Raw genomic sequence first — 14,984 nt, 5'->3', positions numbered from 1 at the left:
ATTTTATTTATAAAAGAGATTTTTTATAAAATGACAACAACAATGATTTGTTTGTATTGTTTTTACTCTTACTCAACTGTAAGGAATCGGAGTTCTTGGACCACATAAGTAAACTCAGTCACCTCCATCTACAGATGGAAAATAGCTTTTTATTTTTGGGATATTTATTTCCCACGGAGAAAATCATTCTCCAGTTCCCTCTGTTTTCAGTAAATAATCATTCTTGAGCACAGACACAGCAAACAGGTAAATGGTGAATTTCCCCTTTAAGATGGGGGAATTAGGACCCAGGGAACACTGGGCTCTGAATGGAGGACAGTGGAGTGTGTGTCTGTTTGAAGGAAACACACACACACACACACACACACACACATACAGTCACAAACAATACAATGTGTGACAGTCAGTGCCATACACAGCACAGGACAGGGATGAGAGTGTTTCTGGTGGACGGCTGATGAGAGAAGAAGCAGCATCTCTGAAATCATCATTGACTCAGAGATCAGCACTCCTTCTATTCGACATGTGAATGGGGGATGAGTCTGGACCTTTGCAGCTTCTGCACCGAAGGATCAAACTTCTTTTGATGACCTGGATTTTATTTTAACCTGAAACACTGACTATTTCACCTTTCTGGATACAAAAACAAGATAAAATACTATAAAGCTGGACTGCCTTTGGTTTGGGTCGATAGAAACAACATGTTGAATCGCAATCTAAGCTTCGTCATGTCAGACGTCTGTTCACCTGTTTGGTCTGAATTGCAACAAACAAAATGAGGATATGGGTAAGTTGCTTTTATGTTTAATAAGCTTTATTGTTATTGTCTATGCTGTATCTGTTTTTATTTATCATTGGTAAAAGGAGATTTTCTGCCTTTTTCTTTAGCTGACATTCTGGAGCAGAACTTTAATCCTTTAACTTGTATTTTTTCCCCTGAAACAGATAATAAAGAAGGCAGTATCGATCTTCATCTAGAAACTGCTTAAATAATCTTTTCATAATATCACGATTCATCTTTGTACATTTGTCTAAAAAGACCTCACTCTTTTGCACATTGACTTGTGTTAGTGGGTTTTATATACATTTATCCCTTTATTCTCCCATTTTTCTTTGATTCTCAAAGAGTCAAACACATGAACAAAACAACAAATATTCAGTTACAGTCAGACCTAAGACAGATAGCAGTCTGAGAGACCCTGACCCAAATCAAACTATTATCAATGATAATTGGGTAGTTTCACTTAAAATATGAAAACATTTTTACAATTTATATACATACAGACAGACTTGTCATATATTTCTTCATGGATAAGTAGAGTGATTGTTTATTATTATTATTATTATTATTATTTGTTTTTAGTTTTTATAAGGGTCCGGATTTAAAATGGTCTGTTTTTTTCTTCCATTTACAGACTTTACAGAGAGATACAGGACATGAAGACATCTGAGAAAACAAATGGAGGACGTTATTTATGAATAATGGCCGACAAGACTGGTTTCATGATAGCCTCTCCGTCAGATCAATCAATCCCAAATCTCACCACAGACCAATGGGAGGCCACCGTGCCTGCCGACGTGAACGTTGTCACAAGTTCCCAGTCCCAGATAAAGGACCTGTTCGGGCTGTTCTGCATGGTCACCCTTAACCTCATCGCCTTGTTGGCCAACACCGGCGTGATGGTGGCCATTGCTCGTGCACCTCACCTGAAGAGGTTTGCGTTTGTGTGTCATCTCTGTGCGGTGGACCTGCTGTGCGCCATCCTCCTCATGCCTCTGGGGATCATATCCAGCTCGCCGTTCTTTGGCACCGTGGTCTTCACCGTTCTGGAGTGTCAGGTTTACATCTTCCTCAATGTTTTCCTCATCTGTCTGTCCATCCTCACCATCACAGCCATTAGTGTGGAGCGTTACTTCTACATCATACACCCGATGCGTTATGAAGTCAAGATGACAATCAACCTTGCTGTTGGTGTCATGCTCCTAATCTGGGCTAAGTCGGCCCTCTTGGCTCTGTTCACGCTGTTTGGTTGGCCAGCTTATGGACATCATAGCTCCATCGCTGCAGCTCACTGCTCTCTGCACGCGAGCCACAGTCGTCTGAGGAGAGCCTTTGCTGTGCTCTTCAGTGTGATTTGTTTCCTGGTCCCTGCAGTGGTTATCTTCGCAGTTTACTGTGCCGTTTACAAGGTCGCTCGCTCCGCAGCCCTGCAGCAAGTCCCCGCTGTGCCAACATGGGCAAACGTGAACCCAGCTAAGGATCGCTCAGACTCCATCAACAGCCAGACCACCATGATAACCACCAGCCGCACTCTGCCCCAGAGACTGTCTCCAGAGAGGGCCTTCAGCGGGGGCAAGGCTGCTATTACTCTGGTGTTCATCGTGGGCCAGTTCTTGGTTTGTTGGTTACCTTACTTCATCTTTCACCTGCAAATGTCTCTGACTGACTCCATGCAGAGCCCCGGAGACTTGGAGGAGGCGGTCACCTGGCTCGCCTACTCCTCCTTTGCAGTGAATCCGTTCTTCTACGGCCTGTTGAACAGACAGATCAGAGAGGAGCTGGTGAAGTTTCGACGCTGCTGCCTGACCCAGCCTGTGGACTTTGCGGCGTCCAGCCATGAGGGCTCCCTGCAGGAGAACTTCCTCCAGTTCATCCAGAGAACCAGCAGCACAGCTGAGGCCCAGTCCAGCTGTGCCAACTCCAGCCCCAGAAACACTATTAACCAGGGGATAAAGATTCCTGGACAAATACCTGAGGAACGTGCCTGAACATTAACCAACCTGAATGATGGACAACAGTCTCTGTACGATACTGACAGGCCCATATTTAAATTGAAAGGATTATTAGTTCCTGTAATTGCTGATTCTGTCCCAACAAGCTACAAAGAGGTCTCTTCTTTAAAGCATTCACATTGTAAGTGATAGCCGACAAAATTGATACTAATTTTTCTGTGCAACAGTTTAAGACTCATATTATTTTCAGCTGAAATTAGGGATGGTATTTGGATGAGAACAATGACGTGTATGGATTTTGTCACCCATCCCTTATTCATTGAAATTGCTTGAAGCTCCTATGGTGGCTATTATGGCCAAAAGGAGCCATCAGACCGAGCCCTGTCCCAATTTCTCTCCCTTGGCCGAACCCTTAGATATGAAGTGCACTTGTTCGTAGTGTTCCTCTTCAAACAAGGTCACAAGGGTGAGGTGGTCAAGATCCATTAATTATTCTCTGAGAAATCAATACAAATGTTGAACACCATGTCTTTTACTGTTTAAGTGAAAAAACAAACTGGATCAGACCCCACAAACCAACCAACAAACAAACATACAGGGGGAAGTAATACTTAAATATACACGTGTAAATGTCAGTATTGTACTGAAAAAGATACGATCCAACACTTAAAATAAATGTTAAATGTCCAGTGCTTTTTCATTACATGTCAGGGTGCTACGGCTCCATGTGGCCTCGAAATATCTAAATAAATGTGATAAATGTTCCCCTCTATGTAATTTAACCATACGTCACCATTGGCCTGGTTTTGTGCTGTTTGTTAAAATGTTTTATATGTTTGTAAATGTGTAAATATGGAGTTTTACTATAATAACAAAAAGTGTAACAATTGAAGTTGGGAAATGTCCATTAGGGACATGTTGTGTTGTGTGGACGAAGGGTGCAGCGTTATCAGAAAGTGTTTTTGATTGACTTGTTGCCCAATTGGGCAGCACTCTTACTTTTGCCAGTGTAATGCTTTGGGTTACGTGTGGCCTTGATAGGATAGAAGCCGTCAGGCTGGGTTCATTAAGGCTGATGTGTGAGTGAGTAATAAATGACAAACTTTGTGGAAACCTCAGTTTAGTCTGGGCGGTGCGTTTTTTGGCTCTCGTCTTCTTCTGCTTTCAGGAAGTGGCCTCAACCAAGAAACACTGCCCCCAACTGCCGCAAAGGTCATTACCTCTGCCCTCGTTGGTCAGTGTGTTTGTGAGCAAGGTTACAAAAAAACTACTCAACGGGTTTCCACGAAATTTGGTGGACAGACACATTATAGATCAGGGAAGAACCCTTTACTGTTTTGGTGTGGATCCAGATCAAAGGGCTGATCCAGGAATTTGTCCTTTTTACTTTTTACTTTCTTTTACGTTGTGAGATTTAAAGAAAAATGTATCAATAGATCGAGGGAAAATTTGGTGCAGCTCAAATTAAACTCAAGGGGACTGTATGCAGCAGTGTAGTGCTCCACCGAGTGTCACTCCACTTTATTGTATTTGAAAAACATATTTTGGCTCTACTGTGTCATTTATTTCATGCCACTAACAATATGCCCTATTTCCCAGTGTTATATCGATGCCTGACACTGTTGTTGCACATTGTATTTGATGTCAGTGTTGCCCAGCAGTGTTGTCTACATCTGAGGAATAACTTGACAAACAGCAGCACAGTGTGACTCCCACGTATCACTCTGCAGAGCACTGACACGTCGGCGCTCTGCAGAGTGAGGAGCTCTCATGAATCGGAGAGACAATACCTCCGAGTTCCTGCGTGAGACAGATACGCTGCTAGACGCTGAATGTCATCCGTCCCTGTCGTCATGGAAATTGAGTGAGCCTGTGACTCACATAGCAACAAGGACCCCTTTGCCTGGATGTATGCTTAAGCTTCGGATTCTGATTGGACTCTTCTAATTCTGCCTCATGCCTCCTTTCAAGACACAGACTGATTATGTAAGGTCTATAGGTTCAGATAGAGACTCATTATCATATGCATTAGTGGCCCAGGTAGAAAAAGGCTCCCTGTGATTATGGGCAGCTGTGATAGCGACATGGTCACTGTGAGGCGGAGAGAGTGAGTTTCCAATGGAAATCATTACTGGGCATTGATAAAGCTCTAAAAGTGGCGACAAAGTGCTATTTTATGGTCCCTGCTATTTGTATTAGTCTTTCACAAAAAGGGGGAAAGACAGAATAGTGTTGTTTCTGCAAGTGACGGCAAACACCATTTGCTGTCACTAATTGGGTTATTCTACACCACGCTTACATAACTGTGATAGTGTCTGTTAAATGCTTTGTGTGGGGCTCTGCATTAGGGGGATATAAACGCTGTACAAACACAAACAGTGTGAACCTATGTCCTGAGACTAATGTTAAGTAAGTCTGTTTCTGTCTTTAATGCTCGCCTTCACAAATGCATAGCAATTAAATAATGAAAACATTGGCTTTGATTTCATGAACAAACTAGAATGGCACTCCCAGAAAATAATATCAAATATGTTCCAATTAATTCACCTTTTAATCAACCAGTCATTGCATCATTGTGTCTAATATTGAGAGAACAATATGACAACATATATAACACAAGTCAAAAGGCATTCATTATTTATTTAGTTATATTTCTAACTCATATGGCACTCAGTAGAACACATACTGTACCCTCCACCAAGGCCAGTCCAATCACGCTCCACCAAATTACACACAACAATATACATATATATAAAATGGGTTTGTTTTTTATTCATCAAGATCCATCCAGTACATCCTCTCAGCAAGTTCCGTGGTAGACCATTCAGTAATCTGGTTCATGAACACATACTGTCTCCAGATCTATCATGTTTTAAACCCTGTTTGTTTGTTTGTTTCAAAAATAGAATTCAGTATTTCTGATTCTGATTTCTGATTATAAAACAAGGACTAGGGTTTAAAACATGATAGATCTAGATACAGTATGTGTAAAGTTAAACATTAGTGACAAATTATGACACATTCTGGACCAACATAATATCTGCTTCATGGAACATTTTCACAACCACCAGAGGTCTCTATAGAAGTTTCAACGTGAATTCATATAACAGGCTTGAGCCTATTATTTCAGATACATCTGGATGAACAGGTTTGACTGTAAGAGCTCAGCATCCTTTCAAATTTGACCAGGCTCTATGCAGCAAACTAGAAAATGTAATATGTGCTAATATAAACCACTTTAAAAAGTAACAGGAGATTTATCAAATCAACACTACAAGCAGTTTTCAGTAGATCAGCTGTCGCTGGAATAGATCTCCTGTATTTGTGTTCTGTTGGTTTAATAAACCCCATCAGACAACATTCACTGACAGAATCTAATAAAACATTTTTTGGTAGCCTAATAACTCTGTGTTACCTGTCTGCCCCTTTTCCTTTTGTTTCGCTCTCATCTTTAATGAACAGTGGGTCGTCATTCGATGTAACTTTCAATTGAAATGATTGTTTTACAAACATTTCCCAGATGTGGGTAAATTAGCTTCTGTTAAGCTGTGGATCAACGACCTGGGGATCATCGACCACAGACACAATCACAAGACAATCTGTGGGGCTCTTCATCGCCATGGTTTCCACACACACACACACACACACACCCCTCACACACACATCACTAACCAGCAGCCAATCAGACCCTGTCACCACACCACTTCCACTGCAGTATTTCTGCTGGAACTGGGAAGACAGGTAGCAATGGAACATAATGAACTATTTGGGCATGTGTGAATGGAAACTCTAGCTAATTTAACCATCAGGGATAAATGATGAGGGTTTACTAGAGAGAAATAAACAAATATAGTCAATCCATGGCCAGCAGAGAGCGCTATACACCGAAGGATTTTCCTTATCCCTGTTTGTTTGAATATCTCTGACAGGAGGGGTTCTACGGATTGTACAACAAACAGTGAAACACCTTTCATCTGCTAAGTGAGTACTGAGGTTCTTTTCAAACTAAGAACGACATCTCAGGGTTCATTAGTTATTGGAGTCTGTGGAGTATTTAATGGCCAGATTTGGTCAGGGGATCAATGTGAATGAGCTATTAACCCTTCATTACATCCATACTTACTAACATGTCTAAATTCTCTCCTATTACAGCCATAAGCCTAACCTACAAATTAATATATATTCTTAGAATCACTTAATGAATTAAGTGATTATTAATTAACCTCTGACATTTCTCACGTACAAGTCAGTCTAAATTAGACTTTCCTTGCAGGGTGTCAGTGGAGACCGGCCTGTAAAAGCCAATAAAGGCATTCCTCAAGCAGAGGTCAGGCAGTCAGCAGCCCACTATGTTCCACCTGGGTGTCAATGAGCAGCAGGCAGAGGTTGTAGTGGTATACCATCCTCCTGACACATCCCGCACCCTCCTCCATGTTTCCAGCGACAGCAATCGAACGAGCAGAAACACAGCCTGAAAATCGAGGATCCAAAAAGATCAAAGGATAACAGACCAGAGGGGGACTTAATGGATGTGGATGTACAGTCTAAAGATGTGGATTCCACACAGAGACCCGAGGCCTCTGAGTCCCAAAAGGGATCCTGAAAGAGTCAACACAAAGTAACTGATGTGACCTGTCAAGATGATTTAACCAACATAAAACACACATAAACCATAACAGAGGCCACAGGCCGAGGTGCAACACATCATTTTATCAAACAACCATGATGTCGGGGCTGAGCAGAAGAAGAAATCTGTGGTAACCTTCATGTATTCACTTTTATTAAGGGGATTCACAATGATGAGGGGAAATGCAGCTCACAAATAAAATGGTGTCTGTATTCTGGTGCTGGTTCTTCATCTTTCTTGTTTTTCTTCTCAATGCGAAACTGGATGAGCTGGTAAGTGTGCGGCCCGACACTGACCTCAAGTGGACATAATCATAAAGCACAATATAGTACATCAAAATGTGTGATTAAACTCCGCTGCCACATTTTAGAGCCCCCTGTTCTCAGTGATCATGACCTGTGTACAGCTCCTCATCAGCAATATGCACTGGGTCCAGACTGTGTGGCAGCATACTGACCGTCAACCACTTTCTTAGCAATGCAGACAGCGTACAAGTTCCTTAAAGGTCCATTAAGATCTGCATCATAATTGGTTTATGATTAGTTTTTTAATATTTGTCAGTTGTTAAATAAAATAAAAAATAAACGGAACAGAGTGGGAGACAGTGAGACAGTGAGGCCCTATTGAAATTGTAAAGATTACTATTAGGGCCCGAACACCGACCGGTGGGAGTAATCCTTACAATTAAAAGGATCATCCTTTGCCAAAGTGCAGGATGTTGTCACAACTCCAATGTGCATTGTCCTATCACTACCAAACTTCTGTCACATGATAAGAGTTCAAGCCTGAACAGCTCTAATATTTCCTAGTTCGCCCTCAACGAGGAAATACTTTGTAAATCCACTCTGTATTATCCAACCGGATCTGAACTACTGACCTATAACCACAATCCTGACCTGAACACATCCATATATTAATATTAGTTCAGGGTCATAGCGCCACCTACAGATCAGTGTGAAAAGTATGTTGTTGTGCAGGCTGGTCTCATCAAAATTTCGTTTGAAATGTTACTAAAGAACATCCGCAAAAATTCGTATGAATTCGACTTAATCGTGAGTCAGGCGGCTGGGGACAGGTGCCCTATGCGCTGCTCTATCCGTGGAAACAAAATACATGGCAGATAATCACTTTATTCTTTATGGTAAATTAAATATTTTCATCGTTTATAAGTGTGTTTGATCAACTTTGAAGCAGCGCATTTAAGATTATTTTCATAATCTTTTTTCAGATGGTTTGTATGATCTTTTGTTGTTAGTTTACTTTTAACGGATTTATTTTGTTGTTGCTATGGACGCTTCCCTCTGCCACCATAGTCCGACTCTCACATATAAGGCAACCGCAGTTTAAAACTCCCAAACCGGGACCATTGTCGCATGCCGTTGACGTGTACTTTGTGATGGAATGAGTGAGCGTCCTGGAGCTCCTTGAAAAACGTAACCTAGCATTACAGCGAACCGCCAGCATGGGCGTTTCGGTCTGTTCAGCCTCAAAGCCATTGGCTAGTAACGGACATGGAAATGAGTGATTGACAGGCTTGCCTGCCAACTAGTATCACTCGGACAGGTCCTGTCAGAGAGAGATGCAAGCTCATAGGCTAGCCATAGCCGTGACAACTGAACACCACGTGGTGTCTTGTTTACCTTTTTTTAATAGGGTTACGTAACTATAATAACGCCAGAACCTGCTAAACCCGCATGTTAGCCCTGGAACGTGTATGTATTACTCTATGTAATTGTTATTTAGATTCTGATTGAAATTGAAAACATCTAGTATTTTACAGATATCTAGATCAAGAAACCGGAACATGCCCGGGTAAACTGGGACGTCTGTTCATTGTACTGCTGAACATCCGCCTGGAATTATTCACGTCCCTGAGTTTTTTAGGTTTTCTTCTGACTACCGAGTCCGGACGCTGAATGGCTGAAAACAGCAGAGAAGGGGACGTACGTCCCATGATAAGAGAGGGGAGAGCTAGGATATGGCACGATGGAACTTAGCTAAAGAGGAGACAGTGTGAGAGCGAACAAAGTCTCGATTTTACTCTGCAAATAAGCAATGATTCTCACATACTATTCGAAACAATAGTACAGATGTTGCTACGTCAACATGTCGCGCGATGGCGCTGCAGATGTTGTGTGGGCTCAACTCTACCGACTGAGAATGCAAACGAGTGAGAATGCATCATTCGCGGCCTGGTCACACATCATTGACAAGTAAGTAAGTTGTTTATCGTTAACTGCTAATGACACTTAAAGCAAAACTCGGCTCTATGAAAATGATTAATCAATGCGACAGTCTGCATGTATTGATTATTCAAATTCTATTTATTTCTCTGTCGCGGTGGTTTGAAGACCAACATTAGTCAATTGTAACGGCTAAAGCTACTTAACTCCATTAAAAGTTCAGGCCACACATTGTGTTGTATTGACTAGCAGAAGTAATATGTCTGCAAAGTCCAGGAAGAATCTTAGAGTTGAGGATTCTCATACAGGGATGTTCTTATACTCAAGTTACGATGTACAGGTACAATGGCTGTCCTCGATCTAAAATATACTCTAATAATAATAATTATAATAATGATGATAATAACCAACAAATGTGGAAAAACATGTTCTCCATATGCAATTGTTTACAAGTAGTTAGTTAAATCAAATGCTTATCATAAAATGCTTAAAGTTGCTTTGGAAGAAGTAGGGTAATATTCTGTAATGAACCTTTACATAGGTTTCCACTCACAAATAAACCCGAACCTACGATAATATGATCCTGTATCCTGATGGTGTATATAAGGAAAAGTATGGGCTGGGCCATCAAATTTGTTTGCCAATCAAACATGGCACAGAAATATAAATATAGAAACTATCGTCACTTACCAAGTCCTTCCTCTTGGTCATCGGGCATCTGTACAGAAACCCCCTCAGGAACACTGGGAGTGGATGATCTGACCCGTTTCGCTAAGAAGAGAAAGTTTAATGTGAAGTATGCCAACATTTCATTGCAGTTTTAATGTCAATTACTACTAATCTTATTAGTTCTCAATGGAACTGCCCTTGTCTGTGGATCTCTTTGCTGTTTATAGGTTTGGTCAGGTTACTATTTCAGTTGTCATAGTATATGACAACAAAACATAGACAGACATTATGGCAGAGTTCACAGTACAGTATATTAATGGTACTCTTGGAAATAGCGGAGTTAAAATGTGTTTGTTAATGTGAATGGTCCCTGATAAAAAAATAAATACAATGTTTCAGTATTTCATACCAAGCCAAAGTGTGGCCCTTGGTCGCATTTGTTGAAGAGTGAGGAGAGGATGTTTAGGTTGTATTGAGATGTAAACACCAGGGTTCCCACGCTTGCCTTGAAAAAAAATTCCATGCTACCTCCTGATTTTCCAGGTACCATATTAAGTAATGATCTATAGGCCCCTGAAGCTTTCCGCGCCCCCCTCCCCTCACAAACACAACCCCCTAGGACACCTGACTACTAACTTGATTTAAAAGATGTGCCAGTCAAGTCTACATTGTAAATGCTTAGAGATTATGTCTTATTGATATATCAATGCATGAAATAATGCAACAATCTGTAGATTAACAACAATTTATTGAACGGGAACTTTGAGACACATGAGCACTGGGATTGATATTTGTTCTCTCTTCCACTCCTCTCCTATCTTATCCTGTCCTCTTCTCTCCACACCTCCCCTCTCGTATCCGCTCCTGTCTTCTCTTCCTACTCTTCTCAACTCCTCTCCACTCTTCTCCCTTTTCCTCTGTCATCCTCTACTCTTGTATCCTCCTCTTTCATCTTCTCCCCTCTTCTCTTCCTCATCCTGAATCTACAGCGTGTCATTGTCACTCACTCCTGTAATGCATCACACATTTGAGATTATGAGTCTTACGTAGAAGAGGTAATATGCCTACCCTTACTCTGTAAAAGCTTTTGTAAATCAAACTAATGAACCTAAAAGGAAAAACATAAGGCTGGTTCCCCTGTGGTTCCTCAGTACAGCAACCTCAAAAATGTCTCACCCCAAATGTTCCTATTTAGTAGTATCATTTTTTTTAAAGTAAAAACGAAAAATCACAAAATAGCTAAAAGTAGATATAAGAATGAATGTTACAAAATTGATCAAGACTAGACTGGTCATGTCAACTAGTATAGAAGTAATGTCACAGCCTAATGTGAAAATGTATTGGTAGTTAGCTAGCAACGCAAGCTAGCAAGATTGCACTGCATGTGCTTGCTAACCATCATTAATGAATCCAAATTCAAAACAAACTCCCCTAAATGTGGTGAATAACACGGTTTTAGGAAAAGTCAATGAGTGAAATACATATGGGGATCGAACATAGTTCTAGTATTTTAAAAGCAAGGTAAAAATTACGTCAACAATTCTAGTGTAAGCTGAAGCTAGCAAGTTGCAGCTTGCTAGCTAGCAAGATTGCACAGGTTACTAACTAACGTTGATAAACCCAGGTTTATCACACAGTTGAAACACAGCTTCTTACATTTGAGGATAAACTTGCATAAGAAGTTTCACTGTAGATGTCAAGGCTCCCGTGTTGGCTGGGAAATGCATGTATTTGACCCTTCTATTGAGATCGCGAGTAATGTTTCTCGGTTATTATTCCCGAAGTCCACCAATCTGAAACTATACTTTTAAAGTCCATATCACCAGGTTGCCTCATCAAATTCCAACATCCAATACACCAGATAGGATGCCAAGAGCATGTTCTACAACATGGGATCATCCATTTCTATCTACAGTAAGAGCTGTTCACATGTAAAGGGTTTTTATAAACTTATCTTAATTCTGTGCTCAATAGTTTCATTTTATTACTATTTTACACATCATCCAAAACAATTTTCCAGGATAACTGTTTCAATTTCCATGTAAGTGTTCACTTTTGCTCAGTTTCCATGACTTTTCCAAACCTGGAAAATGAAAAAATAAATTCCATGTTTTCCATGGTTTCCAGGTACCGTAGGAACCCTGAACACTTCTGTTTGCGTTAGAAGATACTCTGCTTAATTATGGCATACCTTTGTTATTGTGCAATATTGTGCTTCTTAGGTGACTAAGAAGGACAAAAATCGAATTAAAGAAAATAAAACCATATAGACTGGCATAGCAAATCCTTTAATGAAAACAGGAAAATGGAAAGTGTATCGAAAGTGTTACAATACCAGAGTTGCGTTGAGCTCCTTGATCATAGATAGTGCTGCCTTCTCCATCTCTTCAAGATGAGCCTCTGCATCCTGTAGTGATGACATATTGCCTAAACAAGCCACGAAACTACTTACCAGAGACTTAGTATGCCACTGAAATTGGGGTAACAGGTCTTACAGGGAGACAGACAAATAAAAACCACACACAAACACATACAAACAAATGAGACACACTGTCTCACACAAAGAGAGAGGACAAAGGACAGATGTTGGCTCTTAAAAGAGCCGTTTTTTTTTATCTATAAAGGACTTGGTTGAGGTCGGAGTTAGGAGCAAGGGACAGGTAAGGTGCGGTAGGTGAAGGAGAAGAATGACTCAACATCCGGCGCGAGGCAGTGGGGGGGGCGAAGGAGAATGACGCAACGTCCGGCGCACGGCTCTTGTTACGGACGTGGTTATGTGCTGTAGAGCGAGGAATTTACGGGGCGAGGAAAATAAAAAGGCATTTTGTCCTGATATGAAAAGATAGTAACGTAACGGGGGCAATTTACAAAGTGTTCCGGTTTGACGGCAAGGAGCGACAAAAGCGTCCATAGCAACCCTCTTAGATACGACAGAAACTCTTCGGAATAACTAACAAACCAAACATCGTAGAAGGTCACTGAATGAAAATATTGAAACTGAAACACACATATCTCGCCATAAATATCTTCAAAACACATTTGTATTAAGAAACATTGCTTAAACATAGCGTTTTCCAAAAAAGAATACAGCAATCTCCGCCATGTTGCTTTATCAGAGCACCGCAGAGCGAGAGCACGGCAGAGGTCTGCGCAGGCGCACTGGTCGTTTGGAGCATTTCGTCATATCTGTACGGATATTTGTACATTGCGTCTTTAGTACGATATCTTACGAACCGTTTCGTGAGACCATGTTGCGTTGTTACATTGTCCAATTGACACAAAATTGCTCACGCTACATAAGAGCCCCTACTTGAACAGATATATTAGTCTGTAGGTAATAATAGTGATGGTGCCACCTACTGGCAACAGGAAATAAGCTTTGCTTTACAACTATCATACCATTTACATACAATTTTCACAGTGTGATGTAGAATTGATAGCGTGGGCCGTAATGAGCAATTAGCAGGCAAGGATCGACATCACTCGACGGATTGCAGGATTGCTATTATTTTGAAATTATACGCAAAGATATTTTTAGGTGACCTATTGCACACTTCAAATGAGACTGCAAAACCGGTTAAAGTTACCAGTCACAAATACACACCAATGTTGTTTGGGAGTAGTTTCGTTTCAGCTATTTTTGTCTCTGAGTTATGGTGGAAAATGAAACCAAAACAATTTGCCCTGTGTTAAATAAGGCACTTTTATAAGGGAGAGATTTAAAGGGATATGCCTCCAATTTTACAGGTTTTCAGCCTGTGAAAAAAAATGTGCGACGTCATCTTTAAAATGGTCTTTTCAAATCTGAGAGAATAACACTTCTGATATATTCAGGGATAAATCATTACACATTTATGATAGACACTCTTGTGTAACAAACATGGGAGGGTGGAATATAAAATAAATGGTTGTCATGGAGATAAAAATAAGTTGCATTGTGGAATATTCAAAATCCAGGATTCTGCATCTTCAAATCTGTCTCTCGTGAATGTTTTGGCCCTTTGAGGGAAACAGGCGTCCCTCAATGGATGTCTGAGGTGCAGGAGATGGAGCAGGTCAACCACGAACTAGGAAATAACCATTAGTTCAATTCCCAGGTCCTCCATTCCACATGACCAAGTGGCCTTAGACAAAAACCCACATTTGCTTTGCTGGCAGTGTGTGAGGAATGTGTGATAGAGAAGCTGCTGCACATGGATGAGGTGAATGGGTGAATTTACATAGTCATCTAGAAAAGTGTTCTTAATTGATCATTTTTCATGCTCAGGTTAAATTACATTACACAATAGATAATTAGCAGCATTTTGTAATTGTGTCACTAAAAACAACTAGCACTGTTTATTGCCAACCCCCAACCCCCCCACCACCACCTTGTAAACTAACCCACTGAAATCTACTGCATGATTCTAAAAATAGCGGTGAGATCCCTGTGCTGTACGTCTGTCTACATTAAACAGACGATAAGAGCCGCTGCACCCTCAGCTTGAATTGACACCCATGGGGGCCGAGGTATGTCCACCATGACTCTTTGCTGAGCTATTTCTGTCCCTCTGCCTTCATGCCTCCACTCTCTCCGCCCCGCCTCGCCGAGAATACTCCTCTAATTGAGTTGGCTCCTGGTCACATGTGCCCTGATCCTATTGCAGCCCCTCCCTCACGGCGTCTGTCTCTGCCACCAGGGATCTGGGGCAAGGAATTCCAGGCCCTGCTCTGAAACCCGGCTTCCTGTGCTTTCCTGACCGGGACAAACAGCAGCAGAGAGTTGGGTGCCC

General features: G+C 41.2%; 1 protein-coding gene across 1 annotated transcript; it reads left to right on the top strand.

The window, feature by feature from the left end:
* Positions 1 to 1,482: 1,482 nt before the first annotated feature.
* gpr61l (G protein-coupled receptor 61-like) lies at positions 1,483 to 2,769 on the top strand. Its single transcript, XM_053446267.1, has one exon. It carries the CDS (start codon positions 1,483 to 1,485, stop codon positions 2,767 to 2,769), a length of 1,287 nt encoding a protein of 428 aa, XP_053302242.1.
* The last annotated feature ends 12,215 nt before the right edge of the window (positions 2,770 to 14,984 follow it).

Source organism: Pleuronectes platessa, chromosome 2 (genome assembly GCF_947347685.1).
Source record: "Pleuronectes platessa chromosome 2, fPlePla1.1, whole genome shotgun sequence".
Classification (NCBI taxonomy): domain Eukaryota; kingdom Metazoa; phylum Chordata; class Actinopteri; order Pleuronectiformes; family Pleuronectidae; genus Pleuronectes; species Pleuronectes platessa.
Note: the sequence above shows the minus strand (reverse complement) of the source record. Positions and strands in the feature narration are given on the sequence as shown.